General features: G+C 34.6%; 1 protein-coding gene and 2 pseudogenes across 1 annotated transcript in view; 2 read left to right on the forward strand and 1 right to left on the reverse strand.

Annotated features, from left to right (window-relative positions):
• The window catches only part of LOC150019847 (serine-protein kinase ATM-like), a 174,450-nt gene that overhangs the window by 45,712 nt on the left and 105,669 nt on the right, over nucleotides 1–23,069 (reverse strand). The window contains exons 38-50 of the mRNA XM_090266710.1: nucleotides 22,413–22,500; nucleotides 19,632–19,787; nucleotides 16,453–16,540; nucleotides 11,748–11,836; nucleotides 11,549–11,651; nucleotides 10,783–10,931; nucleotides 9,320–9,421; nucleotides 7,287–7,406; nucleotides 4,453–4,687; nucleotides 3,801–3,968; nucleotides 2,636–2,749; nucleotides 1,723–1,943; nucleotides 496–703 (exon numbers count right to left, since the gene is read on the reverse strand). Coding sequence (XP_090122836.1) covers nucleotides 496–703; nucleotides 1,723–1,943; nucleotides 2,636–2,749; nucleotides 3,801–3,968; nucleotides 4,453–4,687; nucleotides 7,287–7,406; nucleotides 9,320–9,421; nucleotides 10,783–10,931; nucleotides 11,549–11,651; nucleotides 11,748–11,836; nucleotides 16,453–16,540; nucleotides 19,632–19,787; nucleotides 22,413–22,500 — 1,841 coding nt within the window. The remainder of the gene's footprint in view (nucleotides 1–495; nucleotides 704–1,722; nucleotides 1,944–2,635; nucleotides 2,750–3,800; nucleotides 3,969–4,452; nucleotides 4,688–7,286; nucleotides 7,407–9,319; nucleotides 9,422–10,782; nucleotides 10,932–11,548; nucleotides 11,652–11,747; nucleotides 11,837–16,452; nucleotides 16,541–19,631; nucleotides 19,788–22,412; nucleotides 22,501–23,069) is intronic.
• Nucleotides 8,264–8,628, forward strand: LOC150019848 (replication protein A 14 kDa subunit pseudogene; annotated as a pseudogene).
• Nucleotides 13,420–13,989, forward strand: LOC150019849 (V-type proton ATPase subunit G 1 pseudogene; annotated as a pseudogene).

The following is a 23,069-nucleotide window of genomic DNA, read 5'->3' on the forward strand; positions in this document are numbered from 1 at the left end:
TAGTAGCAGAGATTAGCTGTACCCATTATGAATTTTATCAATCTTTTCATGCAGAATTATTTTACTTTTAAGCTTCAAAATTATTGTCATATATATAACATAACTTTAACACCAGGTATCAATAAAATTTAACATTTTTTAAATAAAAATATCAACAAAATACTACTGTCTAGATGCTTTCATAAAAAAATTTCGTTTTGCATTTACAAAAGTAAAAATTCCAGAAAAAAACCCACCTGTGATCAAATCATTTTTAACTGCTTTCCAAATCCCCCAATCTAGCAGCATTCTGGGTATTTTCCTGCGGCAATGGCAAAGAAACAGGGAAAGACTGACCTAAATTCTCTCTTTTCCATAGAAAACTGCATCGTTAGAGCTAACTAAGAATACCTACATGTACTTGAACCTGTGTGTACTGTAAGCACTGAACACCGATGGACTTAATTCTAAGCTTTTAAAGCACAGTGTGGAAACTGGTTTGAAAAGACTACTTGCCTTCATCATACCACTGACTTCAGAAACTCCTGAATTTTCAAGCCAGAGGGAACAAAGACGAAATATCCACATATCATGCCCTTCTCCACTTAACAGGCAACTGATGTAATTTTCAACTGCTTTACATAAGAAGCGTTTACGATCCTCTTTCAGTGCACGGAGTGCACATTCATCCAGCTCTAGCTCTCGCTGAACCTTTACCGTGTATCTTGCATTGAATAATTAAAGCAAAACACAAAAGCCATTAAATTTTATAGAACTACAATATCATACATGATATATAACATAAAAAATCAGAACAAGGAAAAATCTAAGGATTATAAAGGGAACAAACTTATTTTATCTTTTTCCAAAATTTATTTTTCAACTTAAATTTGTGCAATTCAAAAGCTATCCTACGCAACCAAAGACAGTGGGCTTTACGTAAGGTATTTAGTTAACTTTATTCTCTACTTAAGACTAAAATATATAGACCAAAGGTAGGGCTAAACAGAAGGTTTAAATATATCAAAATAGGTGACCAAAAAGTTAACATCCATATACTCTATAATGAACTTGAGCCAAACCAGACAGCATGAGCTGGTGGTGGTGGGGTGTGTGTGTATGTGTGTGTACCCCCCAAAACCTCAGAATTTATTTATAAAAAATTGTGTGTTTATTCTTACACATTTAAACTTTAGTCACCTTCAAAGTACTTCACATTTGATGCAATACACCTAATTGAGACTTTTATCCACTGCTCAAAAGTTTTTGAACATCAATTTTGAATCCTTTTAGTGCTTCTGCTGTTTTTTGCTTCACCTCTTCCACACTGGCAAACCATTTCCCTTTGAGGACTTTTTTCATTGGGGAAACAAAAAGAAGTCACTCAGGGAGATCAGGTGAATAGGGAGGGTGGGGCATGGGGTCATGGTGTTTTTGGTCAAAAAGTACTGAACACTCAGCATTGTGTGGGCAGGTGCATTCGTAAATCACCCATCATAAAATGGGCAAACATGCTGAAATGAGTCTTAAAAAAAAAAAAATTCACTGAAGCTCTATGCAGCCTCTCACACACAACACCACCAACTGGTACAGATACAGATGGATGCCTAGTACACTCACCTAGCAGGGGAAGCCTATATTGCAAGGAGCCTGCCCTCCAGGAGATAATTCCTGTTTGGGGTCCCTCCTCATAAACAGTCACTGTGTATCTGTGCATCTTGTCACTTGTAAACATTTAGTTACCTGTTGTTGGTCTGAATTTTATGTTCCCTAAGAAGGCCCACTTCCTCTTTGGCCCGTTTCAGGAGAGCTTGTTTGTTTTCAAATTCTGATGATTTCATGTAGTTTTCAATTCTCTGGTACTGAGTATCTGAGAACCGTGCTAATGAGAGAAATGCTTTCATTTTTCCATTTCTGAGCTCATCATTACTTTCTCCATCATAATTTCCTGCAACCTCCACTGCCTTCAAGAAAACACAATCCGTTTCTATTATACTTGCAGGTGCTAAAGGCATCTAAAGAATCACTCAGGTCAAATAAATTCCTACACTAGTGTTTAACTTATTTATGTATCAGCTGTATTTTATGAAGTACAGTATTTTCTTGACTTTTCGAAACAACTGATCGTGACAGCTAATATTTGTAAAGAACTGTACAGAAACAAAAGCCTCCATAAAACTTAAAGACAATCATTATGCATTTCATGTTACACTTATTTAGGGAGGTAACTATTTCCAAAATTAGTTAAACTAAAGACCTAACGGAGAAACAAGAAGGCTAAAAGGGGCCAGAGCACTGAGGTCCTAGTATTACTTGTTGGGTGGTTGGACTACAAATGAATAGCAAAGGATGACTTGAATATTCTGTGATCAGCTAATTTTATAGATAAATAAATGGAGACATGATCAGATACAATTTGTTGAAAGAGTAGCTGAGGTGGGGGGTAAAAGGAAGATACATTGGAGATTACTTTCAAAATATGCTCCTGATTTTGTAACATTGTTTCATCCTGCCATAAAGTCAAAGAACTACAACAATAATATAAGGAAAAGTGAAATCATACTTTATTTACTTTGGATATAAGTTTGGCCTTGATGAAAAAAATCAACTGTATTCATGCTAAACTACTTTCTTAAAGGCTGCTAGAAAGTCTTACCTTTTCTAGATAGGACTGCATGATGACTGTGGGATTTTCTAAGCAGGTTTCTGCTAACCAGTTTCCACAAACCCTCAGACATTCTGTGTATATAAGTTTTAGGTTGGGGTCATTCTGTGTACAAAAAGCAAACTCTCAAAATCTAATTCATTATCAGGACTATAGGAAAACATATTTTACTAAGAATATAAAAGTAGGTTAACAAGGATTTTCTTTACCTGCTTTAACCATACAACTATTTTAATAATTCAAATATGTAAGTCTACGAAATAATCATCCTCTATTGTTTATAATTATTATTATTAGGGCAACTCACAGTTATTGAGTACTTGTTTATGCCAAGAACTTTCTAAGGACTTTATATATATTAAAACATTTAATCTTATGAAATGAGTACTATTATCCATAATTTGCAGAGTGCAAAGTAAAATTGAGGTACAAAGAGTATAGGTAACTCCAGGGCCAATATTGTTAAGCAATATTTAAATATTATATCATATTGGCTCTCAGTGCTTTGGTATAATAATGAATTCTCTAACAATGAAAGATGTCATACAAGTACCCAATACCAAAAGTACAGTAAGCTGATGTTCACTAGTCAGGTATACGTGAGGACACCTTGTGACTAAACCTTTTAACACTTCATGAGTCCTACAAATGCCTCTACTTTTGTCCACTGTGTGCTGGAAATAAAGCTGGAGAGGCATCTAAGTTCTCAATAAGTAATAGGTAATATAAGATAAAATATCAGACATTGTATTTTCAAAGTATTTAGATTGACAAGCTAATTATGCCATCTGATTTTTAAAAAATTTTGTTCTCTCATACATTTTTCCCTTATTCCAAATTTATGGTAGCTATTTCATGTTTGTTTCCCACATACCCTTCTGGAGTTCTGTAGAAAATTTTTTAAAAAGGCATCGGGATAAATCAAATAACTACCACTAGATGGACTGAGAGAATTGTTGAAAATTGACAAAAAGAATACTTCTTAAATCATCTTACAGATATTAATTTTCCAGCTTCCTTATAGTTACTTATTCATGAATCAGTAATCTCAAGGCTTTAATAAAATTATGAACTTATTAAAAATATTTAAAGAAGTTATTTTTTTTAATAATAGTAAAATACTATTTCAGTCAATTAAAAAAAAAAAAAAGTGAACCTCTGAACAGCTAGCATCCAACTTCTTGATCATGTGCTTGAGAATACTCAGGGCGAGACTCTGTTCCTTTTTTGCCCAGAATACTAGTGCTTCCTCCAGCTGCCACTCAAAAACTCCACAACCAGTTGAATTATACTGTTTAATTTTAAATATTGCCCTTTCAGGGAGCTGAAATGAAAATAATACATAAAAGTAAATAATTTTACTATTGTTACTACTACCACTAATAATAATAAAAGCAGTAACTGCCATTCACTGAGGACTAGGCTACTGATCAGAATTACCTTATGTACATTTTTTCCTGCCTTCCTTAACCCCTACTGTTTTTCTGCCTCTTTTTTCAATGTCAAAATATATATGTATGGGCGTGTGAACATACATGTATGTAAAATCACTGACCTTTTATCAATATGTTAGGTATCTTCTCATTTCATAAACAGAAAATTTAGGCTTAGAGAAAGTAAGGCCCTTGTCCAAGTTTAAACTCAGCTCTAATTCTAAATGGGAAACCTGAGCTTAAACAATTATGCTCTAGAGTATTCTATTAGCAATCTCTTATCTCTCAGTGATACTGCTCTTTACACATACTTTGTTTTATAGACAATAAAAGGAAAGGTGAAGAGATGAGATGTCATATTTCATACCCTATTACCTGAGTGTTCTTGAAATTTCGTGCTAGTATAGAAAGTTCTACAAGGTGTTTGGTGAGAATGTCCTTCAAACATTCTTTTCTGGAGCTTTCCATTTCCTTTTCCATCAAGAGCTCCAAAGTGACTGTGCGTAGAGCCATGATAGGCTCCTGAAAACTGAAATCACTGTCTTTGAGAAGCTGGTAGTGTTTCTGCCACTTAATGTACACTTCAGAGGGTTGCTTACCCATGACTGATCTGAAAGCAAAAATCAGAGAATTCAGTAAACAATAAAAATGGGAAGAAAATTGTTATTGCACATATTCTAAATTTAAGATATAACATAAAGGTTTTTTTAATGGAAACAAGACTGGAACTTCTAACTAACCAAAATAAGGATCAAATTTAGAAAACTACAGAATGGTTTTGAATTTGGAGGGTGGGCAGAGAGGCCACAAACAATGAACATTTTAAAAGATTTTCTTAAAAATGTCTTCTAAAATGAGAACATTAGTCCCATCATACCAAACACCCAGACCTCTCATCCTGCTTCATGCTCCTTGTGGTAAAAGAGGACATGTCAGCAAGGAAATGAGATCAACCCACTATATACCTGTAGCATGCAGCAGGCGTAGGGATGACTCTATACATTATTGTCGCTGTTCAAGAAATCACAATCCAGTGAAGGAAATGCTGGCAAAGATTTCATACACCAACATTATTTATTATTGGAAGAGAAAATGCATGTTGTACAATTAATTTATATGAACAGTATGCTCCCGGGTGTTTAAAGTAGTTAACACTGTCTAATTCTTCAGGACTACTGTTTTTGAGAAAGATTAAGATGAAGCAGGGAGATAAAGAAGGTGACAAGGTCCTGACTAGTAAATGAAAGTTCTTTCTGTTGCTTGATAAAGAAGGAAACAGTGACACAAATTCATAGGAACCAAAACTAATTCCTCCCAAAAAGATTCCAGGGCAGGGAGTAGGAAAGTTTTTAATATCAGGAATCCCTTTACATGCTTACAAATTTTTGAAAATCCTAAAGAGCTTCTGTTTATTAGATTATATCTACTATATTTACCATATTAGAAACTAAAATTGAGAAAATATAAAATATTTACTAATTTAAATAACAATAATAAATCTACTATATATCCTAAATAACATTTTTAAAAAATAACCACATTTCTCAAAACAAAATTTAGTGAGAAAATGGCAATGAATTGTATTTCAGTAAATCTCTCTGATGTCTGGGTTAAAAGAGACAGTTGAATTCTCTTCTTCTCCATTTAGTTTGCGGTGATATGATGTTTTGATTGAAATATATGAAGAAACTCTACCCTCACACAGGTATGTAGTTGAAAAAAGGGAGGAGTATGTTAATAGTTTTCACAGATCATTGTGTTTTTTTCTGATACCTTAAAAACTTCACTGTACCACATGAGAGAATGAGAGCAAAAAAAAAAAAAAAAAAAAGAATTAACGTCTTATTGTAAGTATAAAGATGATTTTGAGTCATGGGACCTCTAATTCAGTTCATCAAACATTTCCTCTGCTTTGCTTCCCTGTAATTCCCTATCAGACAAAGAGCCACTATTACTCTCTAGGGGTTTCTTAAGGACTCCTATCCTCTCTTTAGTTGAAGACATCTCTCTTTGAGAGTTCCTAGATTTCTGGCACTAAGAACTACCAATATATTTATTACTGAAAGCAGAAAGTAGTTTTGTCCCTTTATTCTCTAGTTAAGAAAAGCCACACCAATGGCAGTGTCTTTGACTATGCAATTACGAAAAACCCTATTATTTCCTGACTCTAAAATTTCCCTCTCCTTTCTACTTACAAAGCATATTCCAAGTTTCAGTTTAGCATAAAAGTACGGTAATCTTAGTAAAGTATACCCTCTTTCCTTCCTTTTATAGTAATAATAGTGACTCAGAATGACAGGGCTACACAGGGCTCTAGAGGCCATCAAATATAAATTCTCCATTTTAGAAATAAGGAAAGTGAGGCCACCCCAAATAAGTGACTTTCTCAGGGTCAAAAAATCCAAACTGAGATATGTAACATCTGGAACAGCTGTTTTTGCTCACTTCCCAATATTCTGGATCACTTTCTTCTCAACATCTTGAGAGCAAGTCTTCCCTAACAACTCTCCAAATTCACTCACAGTCACAGAATAAAGGTCACTGAATGTATAGTACGAATCAGCACCAGGAAAATGCACTGGGGACACAACAATAAACAAGAGAATGGGCCCCTCTTTTAGAGAGGCTCTAGTTTAACATGGCAGTCTCTATAAAATGACACCAATGCCAGTACAATGCTAGAATGGAGTATAAGATGCTATGGCAAAAAAAAACATGAAGAAACACTTTCACCTGGCTTAGAAAAGGGAAAATGGTATATAGAGGAAAATAGCTCTGGCTGGTGCGGCTCAGTGGGCTAAAGCATCATCCTCTAAACAGGTTACAGGTTCGATTCCCAGTCATGGCACATGCCTGGATTGCTGGTTCAGTCCCTGTTAGAGTACCTACGAGAGGCAAATGATCGATATTTCCTTTTCTCTTCCCCCCTCTCTAAACTCAATAAGAATGTCTTTGGTAAAGGATTAAATAAATAAATAAATAAATAAAATAAAACACATAAAGCTGAACTCTAAAAACTTGAATTTTTACTTTCAATATTTTTCAAAATGTTTATTTTAATAGGACCACAGTTCACTAGATCAATCAACTTACGTCTTTATAGAAGGGGAGAAACAAACCCACTGCTAGTCTCTATTTTGATTTTTAAAGTCACTGCTAGTCACAGAAATACCATAGTTGAGAATGACAAAGCTGTGTGAACCACATACCTTAAGAAGAGCTCCCCAATGCTTTCCAGCTCTCCCAGGGCCTGCAATCTGCTGAGTGTGGGGTAGAGTGAATACACAGATTCAAGGCTGCCCTTACACAGCTCTTCTACTTCTTTTACTCTAGTGGCAGAAAAGACAATAAGAAAGCTAAGAAGAGCTTTTCAGGAAAGCAAAGGTTCAAATCTGTTGTTAAAGAGTTCTGATCATAGGCTCCGACTTTAATCTAATGACACTAATATTCTCAAGCACCAGTACACTGCGGTGAAAACAGTCTGAAATTGCACAGACCTGGATCTAAATGACAACTTATGGCTGTATAACTTTGGGCACATTACTGGTTTCCTCTGAATCTAAGCTTTTCCCTTCCAGTTACTCTGAAGATTAGAGAATACATATAAGAAGAGCCTAAGAGGCAAGAACATAATAATTACTTAAATGGTAGCAATATTACTTCTGTAACAAAATACAGGATTTAGTAGGTAACTAGCTACTGTTAAACACACATTAGTACTTTCTGGTGTAATGTCTCATTCGTGTCCTATGACAAGCCTCTAGGTATCGACCACTAGTCACAACTTAATATTTAAAAAAAAAAACAACATACTAATACTAAAAGAAGTAAATTCCATACAGCTACTAAAGAACATAAGATTAAAATTCAGTGTGCTGGTACAGAAAGAAAACAGAAGAGTGGCAATCAGCAAAACTTTCGTGAGATTTCAGCATAAATATCTGTCCTGGTGTCCAAAGAAAATGGTTTTTTTAAAGGAAAGAATGTATTTAAACCACATGAACAAAGAAAAATGTATTATATAAGAAAAAAAAATGTTACTGTGCAGTACATGAGCATACACCAACATCTAAAAAATATTTTTTAAATGTAATATATGTATATATATACATATCTGGCAAACGTGTACTGAAGAATTCTCTAACACATAACATTTAAAAAACAAAGAAGCTGATTATGCTCCGCAATGATGGCAGAAGTGATGAAGTTGTCTAAGTCACACATCAATGCGAACATGCTAGTTCAGTTCATCGACCAGCCTGTCTGCTTCCTAGGGAGGCTGGAAAAGATTCATCCCTCTGGAAAAATGTTTATTCTTTCAGATGGAGAGGAAAAAGTGGAACCATTGAGCTAATGGAGCCTCTTGAGGAAGAAATCTCTGGAATCATGGTAGTTGGAAGAGTAACAGCCAAGGCAACCATTGTGTGTGCATTTTATGTCTAGTTTAAAGAAGATAATCATGCTGTTGATCTTGGACCTTACAACAATGCTGTGAAAATCATCCATGAATTCCCTCAGTTTTTTCCTTTGGGGGTTGTGCAATATGATTGATCTTGATTGTAAATGAGCTACACTAAAGACTATTAAAGGAGGCCCTGATATTTGAAAGATAGATTCCTGTTATTTTTAATATTTAATCGGTTCTCTTTTTATTTTCATTTACCTAATTTTATTAAGTATTTCAGTATGCCATTTTTAATGGAACTGGTATATTGCCAGTTCTCACCTTCATCCTCATAAAGAACTGCTTCTCTGCCATATGGTTAGAGCAGATGCAAAAACAAAGCAGTTGTCTGAGTTCAGTTTTTTGTTTTGTTAATAAAAGTTCAAATGGTAAAAAATAAATAAAAAAATAAAAATAAAAAACATAGGATACTTTTGCAAGACAGAAAATAATTAAGATACACACATCCACAATTCTTATAAAAACATATGGCAAAAGATAAAACTTCAGCTGAGCACTCATTTCTCAGATAAGCAAAAACTATGAAAATGTTAAATATTGGATATTGTCCCCCATTTGCATTGTTTCAGTTTCAACCACTATTTCATACGAATTTTTATTACATAGAAAATTATTTTGAGAGGAGGGTAGAAATGTCAAGGGTACAACCTCACAATAGCCACCAAGTCCTTATTCCTTCACCAGTGCAAATCCTTACATTGAAATCATTTGTCAAGTTTTCAGAAAAGCAGCCATGACATTAAATGTTAAAATACATTACCTTTCTTTTAATAGTACCTGGCATATTTGAGACTTTCATAAAATGTGGTGAATTCTCTGTCTCTTAGAGACTGCAAAGCATTGTACAATGATTCGTGGTAACTGGATCCTATTCCTTTGCTGTGAGATAATTTTCAAAATAAAAGAAAAATGCATTTAAAAACAAAAACTCTTAAAATATGCATGTACAAATAATTACTCCAAGAGACAAAATTTTCAAACTATAATTAAGATTTATCCATTTTAAAAACTGCATTTCTAGAAATTTCAGTAATACAAAGAATTAGATAATTTAAAACTTCAAGCAAAAAAATAATTCTGACATACTGTGCCTGGTTCTAACTATGCTATATTCTCACATATCTATTCAATAAAAACCTACCATGTGCCAGAAACTAAGCACCTGGTTCTAGGTGCAGACAAGTCAGATCAGGTCTCCATTCTCATGGAGTTTATGTTCTGGTTAGCAGAAGATGCACAATAAACAAGAAAAGCATCAGGTAGTAATATGGAAAATGAAGAGATTTAAAATAGAATAAGAGAATAAAATAACTACATTAGAATGGGTTGTCAGGAAAGGTCTTTCTGAGATGTGACATTATTAAGCTAGAATCTTAATAATGAGAAGCCACACATATGGGATAATGGGAGAAAAGAAGACACAAGTAAGTAAGGCCATGAGGTAGGGAGAGCCTGGCCTCATGAAGAAACAGAGAAGGCCTATGTGGCTGAAACAGAGGTGGCAAAGGGAAGAACAATATACGGTGATTTACAGAGGCAGGAAGGAACAGCTCACAGACTAAAATATTTAAAAAACATGAAAGCGTATTTCTAATTGTAGAGCAATCTAATTGTCTGAAATTTGAAAGTCACTCCAATGAACAAAAAAGTTTTTTAACTATGAAGGCAGTTAAACATACAGTTAATATAATTTAATATTTTGGTGTTCACATCTTCAAAGGCTTTTTAACAAAAATATAAAAGCTTTAATTATTTGGCTTTTCATTCAGAAATCACGGTGCTCTTACAATATAGGTTTTAAATGTTATCTTCCTGTGTAATTTAGCAGCATTGTTTGATGAAAAGAAATATATCATGAATAAAGATAAACAGTCTTTTGTGTACCATTAAGCCAATGAAAGTGCTATCTGAATAACTAAAATGTTTGCAGCAGGAAGTCAGAAGAAAAATGCCTATATTTTTCTTTAGATTTATAAAATAAGTGAGAAAACTCTTATGAGAAAATATGTTTTGTATTTCTATTTTCAATTACACTTAGGGGTGGGGGTAGATTTACACTAATGGAAGAGAGTGAAATTCAAGCCTAGGGACATTCATTTAAGCATTTAGACATATCTATAGATTGCAAGATCTCAAACACATTAAAAAAAAAGTCCTGTTACATTCATAGAGCAATAGCTAAAAAGTGTATTGTTTATAACCAGAGAAATGATGACTAAAGTTGTCAGAGTTCTTCTTACTTAACAGAAACGCAATGGTCCCATTGCATATTCCTCCATGCTGCCTGGTAATGAAGTTCCTGTAGTTCAGCACACCACTCTTTATTTTCATGATCTAATCCTCTCAAATACACAGAAAGAATGTGGCAGAGTCCCAAATTCTGTAAGGCCTGAGTTGGAGTTAAGAAGAAGTAAGTAACCAAAAATTACTTACTTTAGAGAAACAAAAAATAACAAACATGAAAACTTTAAAAAAATCTTCGTAGTGCACCATATATCACTGTAAATTCTGAAATATTGGTTGCTATGTTCCCCCAAAACACTAAGAGAGGGCTCATAGGACTCTAATATTTGGTGGAAGAATGCTTAGGGAATATTAGGCAGTAATAGAAACAAAATCTTCAGGGCCCAACTCTAATGCAAACTATTAGAAAGAGTTTACATGAGACTATCAGGTGAAGGACTTAATTCAGTACCTGGCACATTGTACACAGTCAAGGAATGTCTCCTTCTGTTAAATAAAATGTTCATGACCAACAAATCTACACTATCTTCTAGGTCAGTGTGACCTGTCCAATTTATCTGTACATTCCTCTGACTATTTAGGCCAGTGCCTGAAAAACAGGTGATTTTCAGTCTTATCCTGAATACCTACAATTTATTTGGCTATGCAAATATTCTACCAACATAGTGAACTAATCTCAGCATTACACTTGTAGTGCTTTACCAAAGCAGAAAACAACAATGACAACAAATATACATATGTATATATGTACACATAATATACCTGAATTATTCCTGCCTGGCGAGTACTTGAAGAGATTGCTGACTCAAGGTCATATGTTACTAGGGCTTTCTCCCACATTGCTTCATGTTCATATGTTCGTAGTCTAAAATTAAGATTTCAAAATAGTTGTAAGTTCCACATGCATGCAACTCCTTTACAAACAGAATTATAATACCGCTACCTAGAAAATGCAATTTACCTAGTCAGGGGTTGTAGAATTTTCCCTCCACCACAGCCATACAGACTATCTGGCTCTCCAATACTTCTGTAGATTTCTAAGAGTAGATCCTAAAAACAAGGGAAATAACAAAAATTGGACGAAAAAACCAACACTTTAAGAATTTAGTAAATTGGAAATCTACCAATATGTAAATCCCAATTCTAAATGCTATGTTATAAAGTAAAATATGATACTGAAATAAATATTAAAGATTTGGTTAGCATCCCAGTAAGATCCCAGACAAAAATGACCATGTGATATCTGAGAAGAGTAGCAAGAAATTTCATGAATTAGAAAATAAATCCCAACCAACCAGACTTTTAATACATGCAAAAATCATCATTCAAAAAACAACAGCTAAAATTACAGATGGGAAAATGACATTCTGCAGCAAGTCTGACTCTTGAAATGAAACTGGATAAAAATAAAGGCCATGAAACTTTCTTGGAAAGAATACTAAAAAATGCATTATATTATAACTGGTAAAATGTGTCCTAAATAAAGAAGTGGTTTGACAACCCATTTTTTTCCTTTAAAATTTACAGATATAAAAATTTATTCAGCTTAAGTCATCTTGGTAAAATAAAAATTGAAAAAGCTGGAAACTGGGCTGGTATGGCTCAGTGCATTGAGTACCAGGCCTGTGAACCAAAAGGACGCTGGTTCGATTCCCAGTCAGGGCACGTGCCTGGGTTGTGGGCCAGGTCCCTGGTTAGGGGTGTGCAAGAGGCAACCAATCGATGTTGTTCTCCCTCTCTTTTTCCCTTCTGTCCCCTCTCTCACTAAAAATGAAAAAATAAAATCTTTTAAAGTATATATAAAAAAGAAACAGGTGGAAAGTGTATTGCATAGAAAATTCTTCGGGCAGTTTAACTGGCTAAATGCTTGCTCCAGAGACTACTTCCTGAACAAAAATTCATTGATATTGGCATTATTCTGTAATCATAAAACCTGTTTCAATTCATAAACATAAAATGAAACCCTCAGTGTTGGACTATTCAGAACTCAAGTCTATCTCAGTGCCTGGTACACAGAAAACATTCCAAATATTCTTCAAAAGAGGATAGGACTATAAAAAAGCAAAAAGGACTTACGGCCAAAATAGAGACCTAGACAGACACACTGTGTCTCCCTCCACAACTAAGAAGGAATACAACTACCTCAAAGCTAGACACAACCAGAAGTTTCAGAAAAATGAGCTGCATGGAAGTCCAACAAAGCTATAAAGGAGAAATACTCATCCAGGCAGGTGTGATAGCTCTACCTAAGACACAGAGGCAAACAAACACAGAAGTCTTTTAAGATAGGAAGACAGAGAAGTATGGCCCAAAAGAGGGAAAGAATCAAGGTTCCAGTGGGAGAACTAATCGATAAGGAGAGAGCCAACCTAACATAGAAGTTCAAAACACTGGTGATAAAGATGCTCACAGGCTTGACAGATATGCTTACGTACGGCAAATGCATAAGGGAAGAAGTGAAGACTATGCTAAATGAAACAAAGGAAAATCCACACAAAACCAATGGTGAAGGGAAGGAAACCGGGGTTCAAATCAATGCTTTGGCACATAAGGAAGAAAAAAATAGTCAACTAGACGGTGGAGCGGAGGAGGGGATTTAGGCCATGCACCGAGGCTTTTGGGCCACCGCCGTCATGGCCAGCCAGTTGCAGGGCATCCAGCAGCTGCTCCAGGCTGAGAAGCGGGCCACTGAGAAGGTGTCCGAGGCCCGCAAGCGAAAGAACTGGAGGCTGAAGCAGGCCAAAGAAGAGGTGCAAGCTGAAATTGAGCAGTACCGCCTGCAGAGGGAGAAGGAGTTCAAAGCCAAGGAAGCTGCGGCTCTGGGGTCCCACGGCAGTTGCAGCACCGAAGTGGAGAAGGACACCCAGGAGAAGATGACTGTTCTCCAGACCTACTTCCAGCAGAACAGGGATGAAGTCCTGGACAACCTCTTGACCCTTGTCTGCAACATCCGGCCAGAAATCCATGAGAACTACCGCATAAATGGATAGGAGAAGAAGAAGGAGCACCTGTTCCGTGGATTGGCATTTTAGATGCCTTCATGGAACATGAAGCTTTTCCCAAGCTTGAGTTATATTACTGTGGAAAGGCATTAAATTATTTCTGTGTATTACATAGTAGGTCCTTTTTACTTTTTGAGAACAGAAAATCTAGTTTCTTTATGTAAAGTTAGAGCTTATCCAGAGATTTCATCTTTTTACCTCCTATTTCTTAGAAATTTAATGGGTATCCATTGTCTTTTTTTTTCTATGCCTTTTGCTCAAGCAACATACATGTATATGACGATACTAATTTTTTCTTTCTTAGATATAATAACACTTTTTTTTTTTTTCTTAAAGAAAGAAAGGGATTAAATTTTTTTTTCCCTAAAACTTTCTTGAAGGTCAGGGGCTTCATCTATGAAAAAGTAGTAAATAGCTGTTTATAACCTGTGTAAAGCAGCAGCCAGCCTTAAAATAGTCCTTTCTGGCTAAGGTCAGAACAATGAATACTAGTATGATTATTGGAGTTGCTTTTAGTATCTCTTAATCAATTACTAGCTGATAGAATTTAAGAACTGTTACATGTTATTACTCGCTGTACTGATAATCATTTAAAAGTAAAGACTCTTTGTCATGCAAAAAACAAACAAAAAAAAATACAGTCAACTAATACAGAATGAGGAAACAAGAATTGAAAAAAATAAGGAGAGGCTTAGGAACCTCTGGGACAACTTTAAACATGTCAATAACTGAATCACAGGGGTCCCAGAAGGAGAAGAGGAAGAGCAAGAAATTGAAATCTTATGTGAAAATATAATGAAGGAAAACTTCCCCAAATGTGATGAAGGAAATAGGCATACAAGTTCAGGAAGCACAGAGAGTTGCAAACAAGCTAGACCCAAAAAGGACCACACGAAGACACATCATCATTAAAATGCCACAGGTTCAAGACACAAACAATAGTAAAAGCAGCAAGAGAAAAGCAGAGAGTTACCTACAAAGGGTCACCTATAAGACTATCAGCCGATTTCTCAAAGGACACTTTGCAGGCAAGAAGGGACTGGCAAGAAGTATTCTATGTGATGAAAAGCAAGGAGCTACAACCAAGATTACTCTATCCAGCAAAGCTATCATTTAGAATGGAAGGGCAGATGAAGTGCTTCCCAGACAAGGTAAAGCTGAAGGAGTTCATCATTACCAAGCAATTATTATATGAAATGTCAAAGGGACTTATTTAAGAAAAAGATTAAAATTATGAACATTAAAATGATAACAAACTCACAACCTTCAACAACTGAATCTAAAAAATAAAAACAAAGTCCAACTAAGCAAACCAGAACAGAACAGAATTATAGGTATGGGGATCATTTGGAGGGTTATCAGCTGGGAGGGGGAAAGGGGAGAAATGGTGAAATGGTGCAGGGATTAAGAAGCATAATTGGTTGGTACAAAATAGACAGGGGGAAGTTAAGAATAATATAGGAAAGGGTGAAGCCAAAGAACTTATATGCACGACCCATGGACATAAACTAAGTGGGGTGGGACTGCTGGAGGGAAGGAGGGTACTGGGCGGAGGGGAGCAAAGGGAAAAAATATCTGGGACATCTCTAACAACTAATCAATAAAATATACTTAAAAATAAGATAAAAAAGATAATATATATTATGAGCAAGACATGGTTGATGGTGTTATGTGTTAATTAAACACTAAGAAACACGCTGAATGAAAGGTGACCACCAGACTTAATAGCATGAAGTGTATAGGTGACATTAGATAGGGCTACTTCAGTGGAGAGTGGAAAAAAGAGGAAACAGAGACACTTAAAAAAAAAGAGAGAACATTGGGACTAGAAAGATAATATCCTGTTAGGCTGAAGAAAAATGCTTTTAATAAAAAAAGTTTTAAAATGTTTGGTTGTGTTGAGAGAAATAATAATCTTGTGCAAAACAGTTGATGAAAACAAAGCACAGGAAGAAGGATTAGTCTTAAAACTGTTTCTCCAATTTATCTAGAGGGAAGGTTTCCAATGGGAGCAGCAATGGAGATTTCTATGTCTGATAGTATGTTAAGGAGAGATTTCTTATGAATGTCGCCTGTTTTCTTCAGAAGTAGGAGGCAAGCTAAAAGCAAGTGCAAAGAGATCAGAAGTTTAGGCAACGTGAAGCAGCTGAACCTGTCATTTCAGAAGAGTGAGTTGTCTCAAGAAATTCAATAAGAATAGGCCACTTTAAGAGTAGATATTAACTAATTTATAGAAAAGCAGTTTTCCCCGAGATATGACATATAATAAATAAATAAACAATTAAGTTTCTAATTAAAAATTTTAAGTGCTATACAGAAAATAAACAGGGTTCTGTGGCAGAAAATATATGCATAAGTTACTGTAGGACGAAGGTAGTTTTATGTTAATCTTCCCTAAAAAAAGAACTCAAGGTTAAAAAGTTAAAAAATTGATGCAAAATTATACAATTTAGGGACAGTCAGAATTAGAACTCAGTGATAGTTAGGATTAAAACTTAACTTTGTTTACTCCGAATCCTAAGCTGCAAACCATGAATTTGTGAACGTGACACAGTCCAAAAATAATGTCAGTTAGAAAATTAAATAACATCAATACAGCCTTTATAGCATAATAATCCAAAGTATAAAATAAATATTATCACAAATGGGGCCTATAACATTTACCTGTAAACTTATTCCAGTTTCTTCTTTACTTTTTTCACTCAGGTTTGAAATAGTTGTACTTTGGCTTCCCTCATCAAATATAGGATTTCTGTTTGTCACAGAATACTTCTTTTAATGAGAAAATACTATTTTGATGTTTGTGAATACATATATTATAGACTTTGATGAAAAAATGAACAAAGGCAACAAATAAAACAGTGAACGATTTATACCTTAAAACATAATTGCATTTAAGCCTAGAATAAAGAAAAAACTTGTGAATATTAATTTTTCAATGAGGATTTCATTTTAATGACAAGGTCATATATGGAAAAACTATATGCCAAAATATGTTTATTTATATAGACAGGCTTGTTTAAAAATAGAGCAGTTCCTAACTGTTTTGCCGGTGGTTTTACCTAAAGTTCAAGCTCATTAATAATCACAGGCACACAAATTAAGATCACACTAAACACCACTTAACACCTGATAATTGGCAAAAATTTAGACATCTGATGATATTAAGTACTGAGAAATCTACATACAAGATTATTAAACTCATTAAGTGATAGTAAGGATTAGAACCCAGATTTGTCTGCTCCAAGGCCTTAGCTTTAAACCATGTATTTAAATGATAGCCATTCCTGTAATTTCAATTCTAAAATCAAACCACCTTACACAGTGTCTATAAAATATGTGACAGTACCTCTATTATTTATCTATAAACTTATTCCAGTTTCTTCTTTACCCTTTTCACCCAAACTACAAATAGTTGTACTTTGGTTTCCTCCTTTCTTCAAATGGAAGGCTTCCTACTGATCCATTTCCTAACAAACCACACTCATGAGAAGTAAGCAAATCGGTATGCAAACTGGAAAAAAGAATTTGGCATTATCCTATAAGGTTGAAAACTTACATATCCTGCCACGTAGTAATTCTACACTTAGGTACATATCATTAACAAGGGAAGGGGCAAATTCATTGTGGCATATTCTCCCACTGGTACTCTATGTGGCAGAGACAAATCAATGAACTAAAGCAACAAACAACATAAATAAAATCTTACAAAAATATTAAATGAAAAAACTGGTTGTAGAAAATACATGTAATTTCTTATAAAGCTCAAAAATAATGAAAACTAAAATATATTTATGGGTTCATACTCACATAACAATACCATCTAAGCCAATGATGAACACAAAACAGAAGATAAGATTATCTCTTGGAGGGAGTAGGGAGGGATGGGCCAGAGACCACTGACTGACATAAAAGTACTGACAACACTCTGCTTTGCCCTATACCCCTTCTACATAGAAAGTACATAGATTTTCCTTATTGGCAAGTCATACAGAAAGAAGTTTATAGAGGTGAAATTTAGAAAGTAGGAAAGATAGTGTTAGAGGTTATGACTCTAACTCTAAAACTGTAATTCATCCAGATAAAAATGGAGTCCCTAGGACTTCTGTTAGGAGCACTAAAATGACTGAGCTTGTGAACTAATGATACCTGTGGTCTAAAGAACTTTAGACATCTTTCTAAAAAATTATGGATACTAACCTTTGATATCTCATACTTTTTCAGGAGCAAGTTACAAGTAAATAAAACTAGTATGTATTTTTGAATACCTATTATGGAGACATTTTGGTATAAAATAACTTGAATAAAAAAATGAAGAGAGCAATTCATTTCTTTCACAGTGTTTGTAAACTGTTCATCTGCGTTTTCTTTATTCTTCTCCTGATCACCTTAAAAACACTGTCTCAATTCAACTGAGTTACTGAACAAAACTGGCATTTCCTTCTCGCTATACACCTCAGATCTCTGTTTGCCCTGCCTTTCCCAACAGGCATCTGGGGGTGGGGGAGGGAAGCAAAACTAAGTGTTTTAAAGCAAACAGCAAGCACTGTATATCTGTCAGACACTATCTTCTAAAGTTAACCAAAATAAAATCGAGGCACTCCTGTTTGTTAGACAATTAATTTTGCAAACATTTGCCACATTCTATATAATCACCTACTCTCAAATTAAAGGTTCTTTTATTTATACTCATAGAAGATCTCAGTTACACACTACAGATTAGCAAGAAATATTATTCTACGGAACAAAGGTTCTAAAGCATTTTTAGATTATAATTACTACTCCAAGTATATAGGCCCTGATTCAAAATGTAAAGACTGTGAGAATAGGCAATAACCAATTTCTTACTCAATATATGAAGTACAACATACTGGTCTTCACAGGAAATCCACAATGATTGTGAACATATATCAATGACATATTATACACATAATCTACCTATTGTAGGTTTTTACCTGTTTTCAACTGGAAAGTAGAAATTAAATACTAAACCAGAGAGTTCAGAAATCAATTCTAGTCTTCTTAATTAATTATGTTTGGACTAGGATCTGTTTTCTGGTTGCTAGTTTTCCAATTTAAAAACAAAACTACTTCCAACTTAATGACAATCCAAATAAGAAATTATATGAGCAAGCATGAGAAATTTATAAATATAATACATATTTGCCATTTTAATTTTGTAACATAAAGAGATTTTCTAGTGGAAAAAAAAATCACTAGGCTATTTCAACTGAAAACACATTTGAGGAGGGCAGTTGGGATAATAAACTGTATTTTTTACTCTTGAACTTTCTTGGCTGTTTTTTGTTTTTCACTATAATCTAGGACTATATTTATTAAATTCTTGTGAGAGTTCTAACTCAGAGGAAAAGCAAATTAAAGTATTAGAAATACAAATAACACACACAGTTATGAAAGTGATGTAGTCCCAGAAAGAAATCAGTTACATTACTTCTCAGTCAACTAGTAAAATGGGTCTTGACTAAGCTGAGGGAACAGTGGTAAATTTAATTTAACTTAAATCAGAGAATCACTCAACTATCTGAAAAATAGTTACTTATATTAAGTTTCCAATGCTCATTGCTATGGGGAATACAGGGAAAAAGAAGTATGGTCTCTGCCAATAGCCCATTATCTGTATGATTTTTACAATACTTCAGTAATAAACATCCCTACTTATTCCAGAACAGAATTACTCATTTCTTTTGAAAATATTATCATTTCTCTTTAAAAACTAGAAAATTTCTATCTAAAACAGTTAAATGGGGAAGTGAGGACAAAAATCTTTAATAAATAAATTTATTGAAACAATGTCAACATCAGTTTTAAAAATTTTCCTTTACCTTTTCTCTTGATCATCCATGTTTTTCTTATCTGCATAGATTTCTGCGTAGAGCAATGCGGTAAAGTGAGCAGCACAAGACTGAGCTACCTTGGCAACCTCTAGATAATTCAATTCCAGCCAGAAAGCATCATCAAACACTGTTCCTGAAGAAGATCTAAAGAAAATTTCTAAATGAAGTCATTTCCAAAGTATGTTGATATAAAATACAATGTTAGCAAGTAATGTTAAAAATAAAAATTACATTCAAATAACCAAAAACCATATTTCCCCAATGTATACAGTCATCCCTTGGTATCTATAGAGGATGGTTCTAGGACCCCATGCAGATACCAAAATTCACAGATGCTCAAGTACCTAACATAACACGGTGTATCACTTGCATATACACTATGCAAATCCTTCCATATACTTTAAATCATCTCCAGATTAGTTAAAATACTTAACACAATGAAAATACTATGTAAATAGTTGTTATCCTGTATTGATTGTTTAGGGAATAATGTCAAGAAAAATGTCTGTACATGTTCAGTACAGATGCAAACATCCTACACCTAACTACGTATTACATGTCAGCAATAATGTAAAATTTAAAAAAAAATATTTTTGATATGCAGTTGTTGAATATGCAAATGTGGAACCTGCTGATATGACACCTGGGGATATGAAGGGCTGACTGTAGCTATAAACAACTAAGATAACATGGCTGAAAAGCCCTATCTGTCATTATCTGTCACTCTTTTTTGGATCACACATCCCTTAGAAAATATGATGAAAGCTACAGCTATCACCCCATATAAACTTGAGGTTCATACTTCCCCTTCACCAAGGAATCCATGGTTATAAGCTAAGAATAGGCTGCATTGAATAAGTAATAAGACATACACAAATCTTTCTTAATGGCCCATTTAATGAAAATACTGTTTCTTCTAACACATAGTTAAATGTCTTCCCTATTTGCAGCTCATTTTCTCCTTAGTTTTTTTGTCTAGGTTGGGTTATTTAATAAAAACTTTCCCCCGTGGTAACAGTAGGCCAGAAGTGAAAGGGATCACAGATATTTCCTTTTTCAAAAATGATATTATAGAGATGTGACACAGTAATGGTTAGAGCACTGGTTTTAGAATAGAATATGGCTATGTTCAATTATAGCTGGATCAAAAAACTCCCAAAATCCAGCAGGATCACCTACTCTGAGGATCATACAATTTAATTGCTTGATCCGCATCTAACAAGCAAAACAGAGACAGGCTCATAGATAGAGAGTAGGCTGACAACTTGGGTGCAGGGGGTTAGGGGGTGAAGAGGGTAAGCAAAAAGGAAAAAGGACTCATGGACATGGACAGCAGTGTGATGACTGCATGAGGGGTAGGTTGGTATAAGGAGTAAAAGTGGTAATAGGAAAAAATACAAAAAGGCAAATAAAAAAAACCCCAAGTATTAAGAATTTTTATCTTCTCCAAGTCTTACCAATGTTAACACCATTCTACTGCAATAATAAATCTGAAATGAATGATTGAAAGGTGAACCTGCCTCCTAACACCAAGAAAAGAGATGCTTCCAGCTGTAAAGCTTCTAATAAGCTTTCTCAGAATAGAATCTGTTACAAAACAATAAGGGGAATCAATAACTCTCCAACTAGAAACAGACACTGAGAGGCCTAACACTTCCTTTTCTAAGAATGGAGTAGAATGGTATGAGGAGGATATAGAGAAATAATTTTTAAAACGAAAATGTATTTAGGTTAAGCAATTTTCCACTTTTTCCCCACCTCTTCCACCCATACTTTTATCAACTACTGCCACAACCACAATAAACTCTCATGAGACATCAATTCCTACCTCCTTAAGTTATAGGTTTACTACATTATTTCTTCCAAGTACTGTCAACACTGGAGCAGTACAGATCAGACACCTAACTCACTCAAGTAATTCCTGCAATCGCTGTTAAAAATCTCTTGAGAAATAATAGGAACAAATGCACTGTATTGTAAAACAATTAATCAAAAACAAGAAAATAAATGCTGCCATAGCATAGTATTACCACATAGCACCATAGATTTTGAGGACCATCATGCACAGTAAAGTGATAGCTATATCAACATGGTATGTCAGGAGGGCCTGTGGCAGGAGCTCTCACACTCTATGTCATTGCGAGAGTCCTAAAGGGACTCTATGGTGACACTAAAACTCCAAGGTGGTAACTACCTCTCCCCTTAACTTCAATTTCCCTTCTGTAAACACCTCTCCACACTGTGCAGTGTATGCAAGTGGGTTGCCATGTCTGCATGCAGAGTTGCAACCCTTTGTTTTCCTGAAATAAATCCTTTTTGGTGACGAAACAACTAGTTGATACTGTTTTTCAGTGGACAAAAGAAACATATCTTATAATAAAGGTACATAAAGGAGACTTTTAGATAATGTAGTTACTATTATGAGCTAAAACGAAAGTGAAAAGTAATGCAACTGAATATAACCTGGAACATAAATTATTTCTTTCCCATCTCTTTGTAGATAAAATATAATAAAGCCTCAAAGGATATGTGATTTAGCAAAGATAACATTGTTACTGGTACTGTTAGGACTAGAATAGAGTTCCTGACACTGATTTAACTGAAGTACTACCCTAAACAGGGATTATTACAGGGAGGTATAAGCATCACACAAATTAAATACAGCACTTTGCAGCCACATCACTTCAAATAATCATGTTAAAATTCACTGAAGAGTAACAAGTTACACTTCCAAATCCCCAAACTCAAAAAGAAGTATTCATTAATTACCTCTTCTGTCTCCTCAAGTAGTCCACAACAGCAAGCATTGTTCTTTGTGACTTTTTACCCAAGCACCACCAGGAGAAGTGCTCTGGCTCTGACAAACAAGCAAAGATACCTCCTTTCAGTCCCAGGTGGACTTTCTCAATCACATTCTTCTTTTGATGTGTGTGTCTAACTTCCTCTAAACTAAAAAAAGTTCTGGTGGACAGTACCTAGCACAAAATTAGTCCTTAATAAATATGAATTAATAAATAAAATTTAATGGCATTCTTTTTCTTTTAAAAGAAACTACTGTGCTTAATAAAACTAGAAATTAATTTTAATTTAATTTTGCTTCCAAAGGTGCCTAATTCATTAATACAATAAATATTTATTTAGGATCTTTCATGTTTAGATACAGTATAAAATTATGAATGAGACAGACTATTTCTCACCACCTAGAACTCATTAAATAGCCTGAGAAACTCTTAATACAACGTGATAAATACTATAATAGAAAAAGTTTAGAATACCATAGAGGAACATAGAAAGGAACATACATTCAACAGAAAAAGTTTCACAGAAAAACTGAGATCTGAAAGAAGAGTGATGGTCCAGCAGGAGAGGAGGAAAGGACAGTGTTCCAGGCAACAGCTATACTACCCAAGATGACTGGAAAAAGAA

The sequence above is a fragment of the Furipterus horrens genome, unplaced genomic scaffold, assembly GCF_987537825.1.
Source record: "Furipterus horrens unplaced genomic scaffold, mFurHor1.1.pri manual_scaffold_2, whole genome shotgun sequence".
Classification (NCBI taxonomy): domain Eukaryota; kingdom Metazoa; phylum Chordata; class Mammalia; order Chiroptera; family Furipteridae; genus Furipterus; species Furipterus horrens.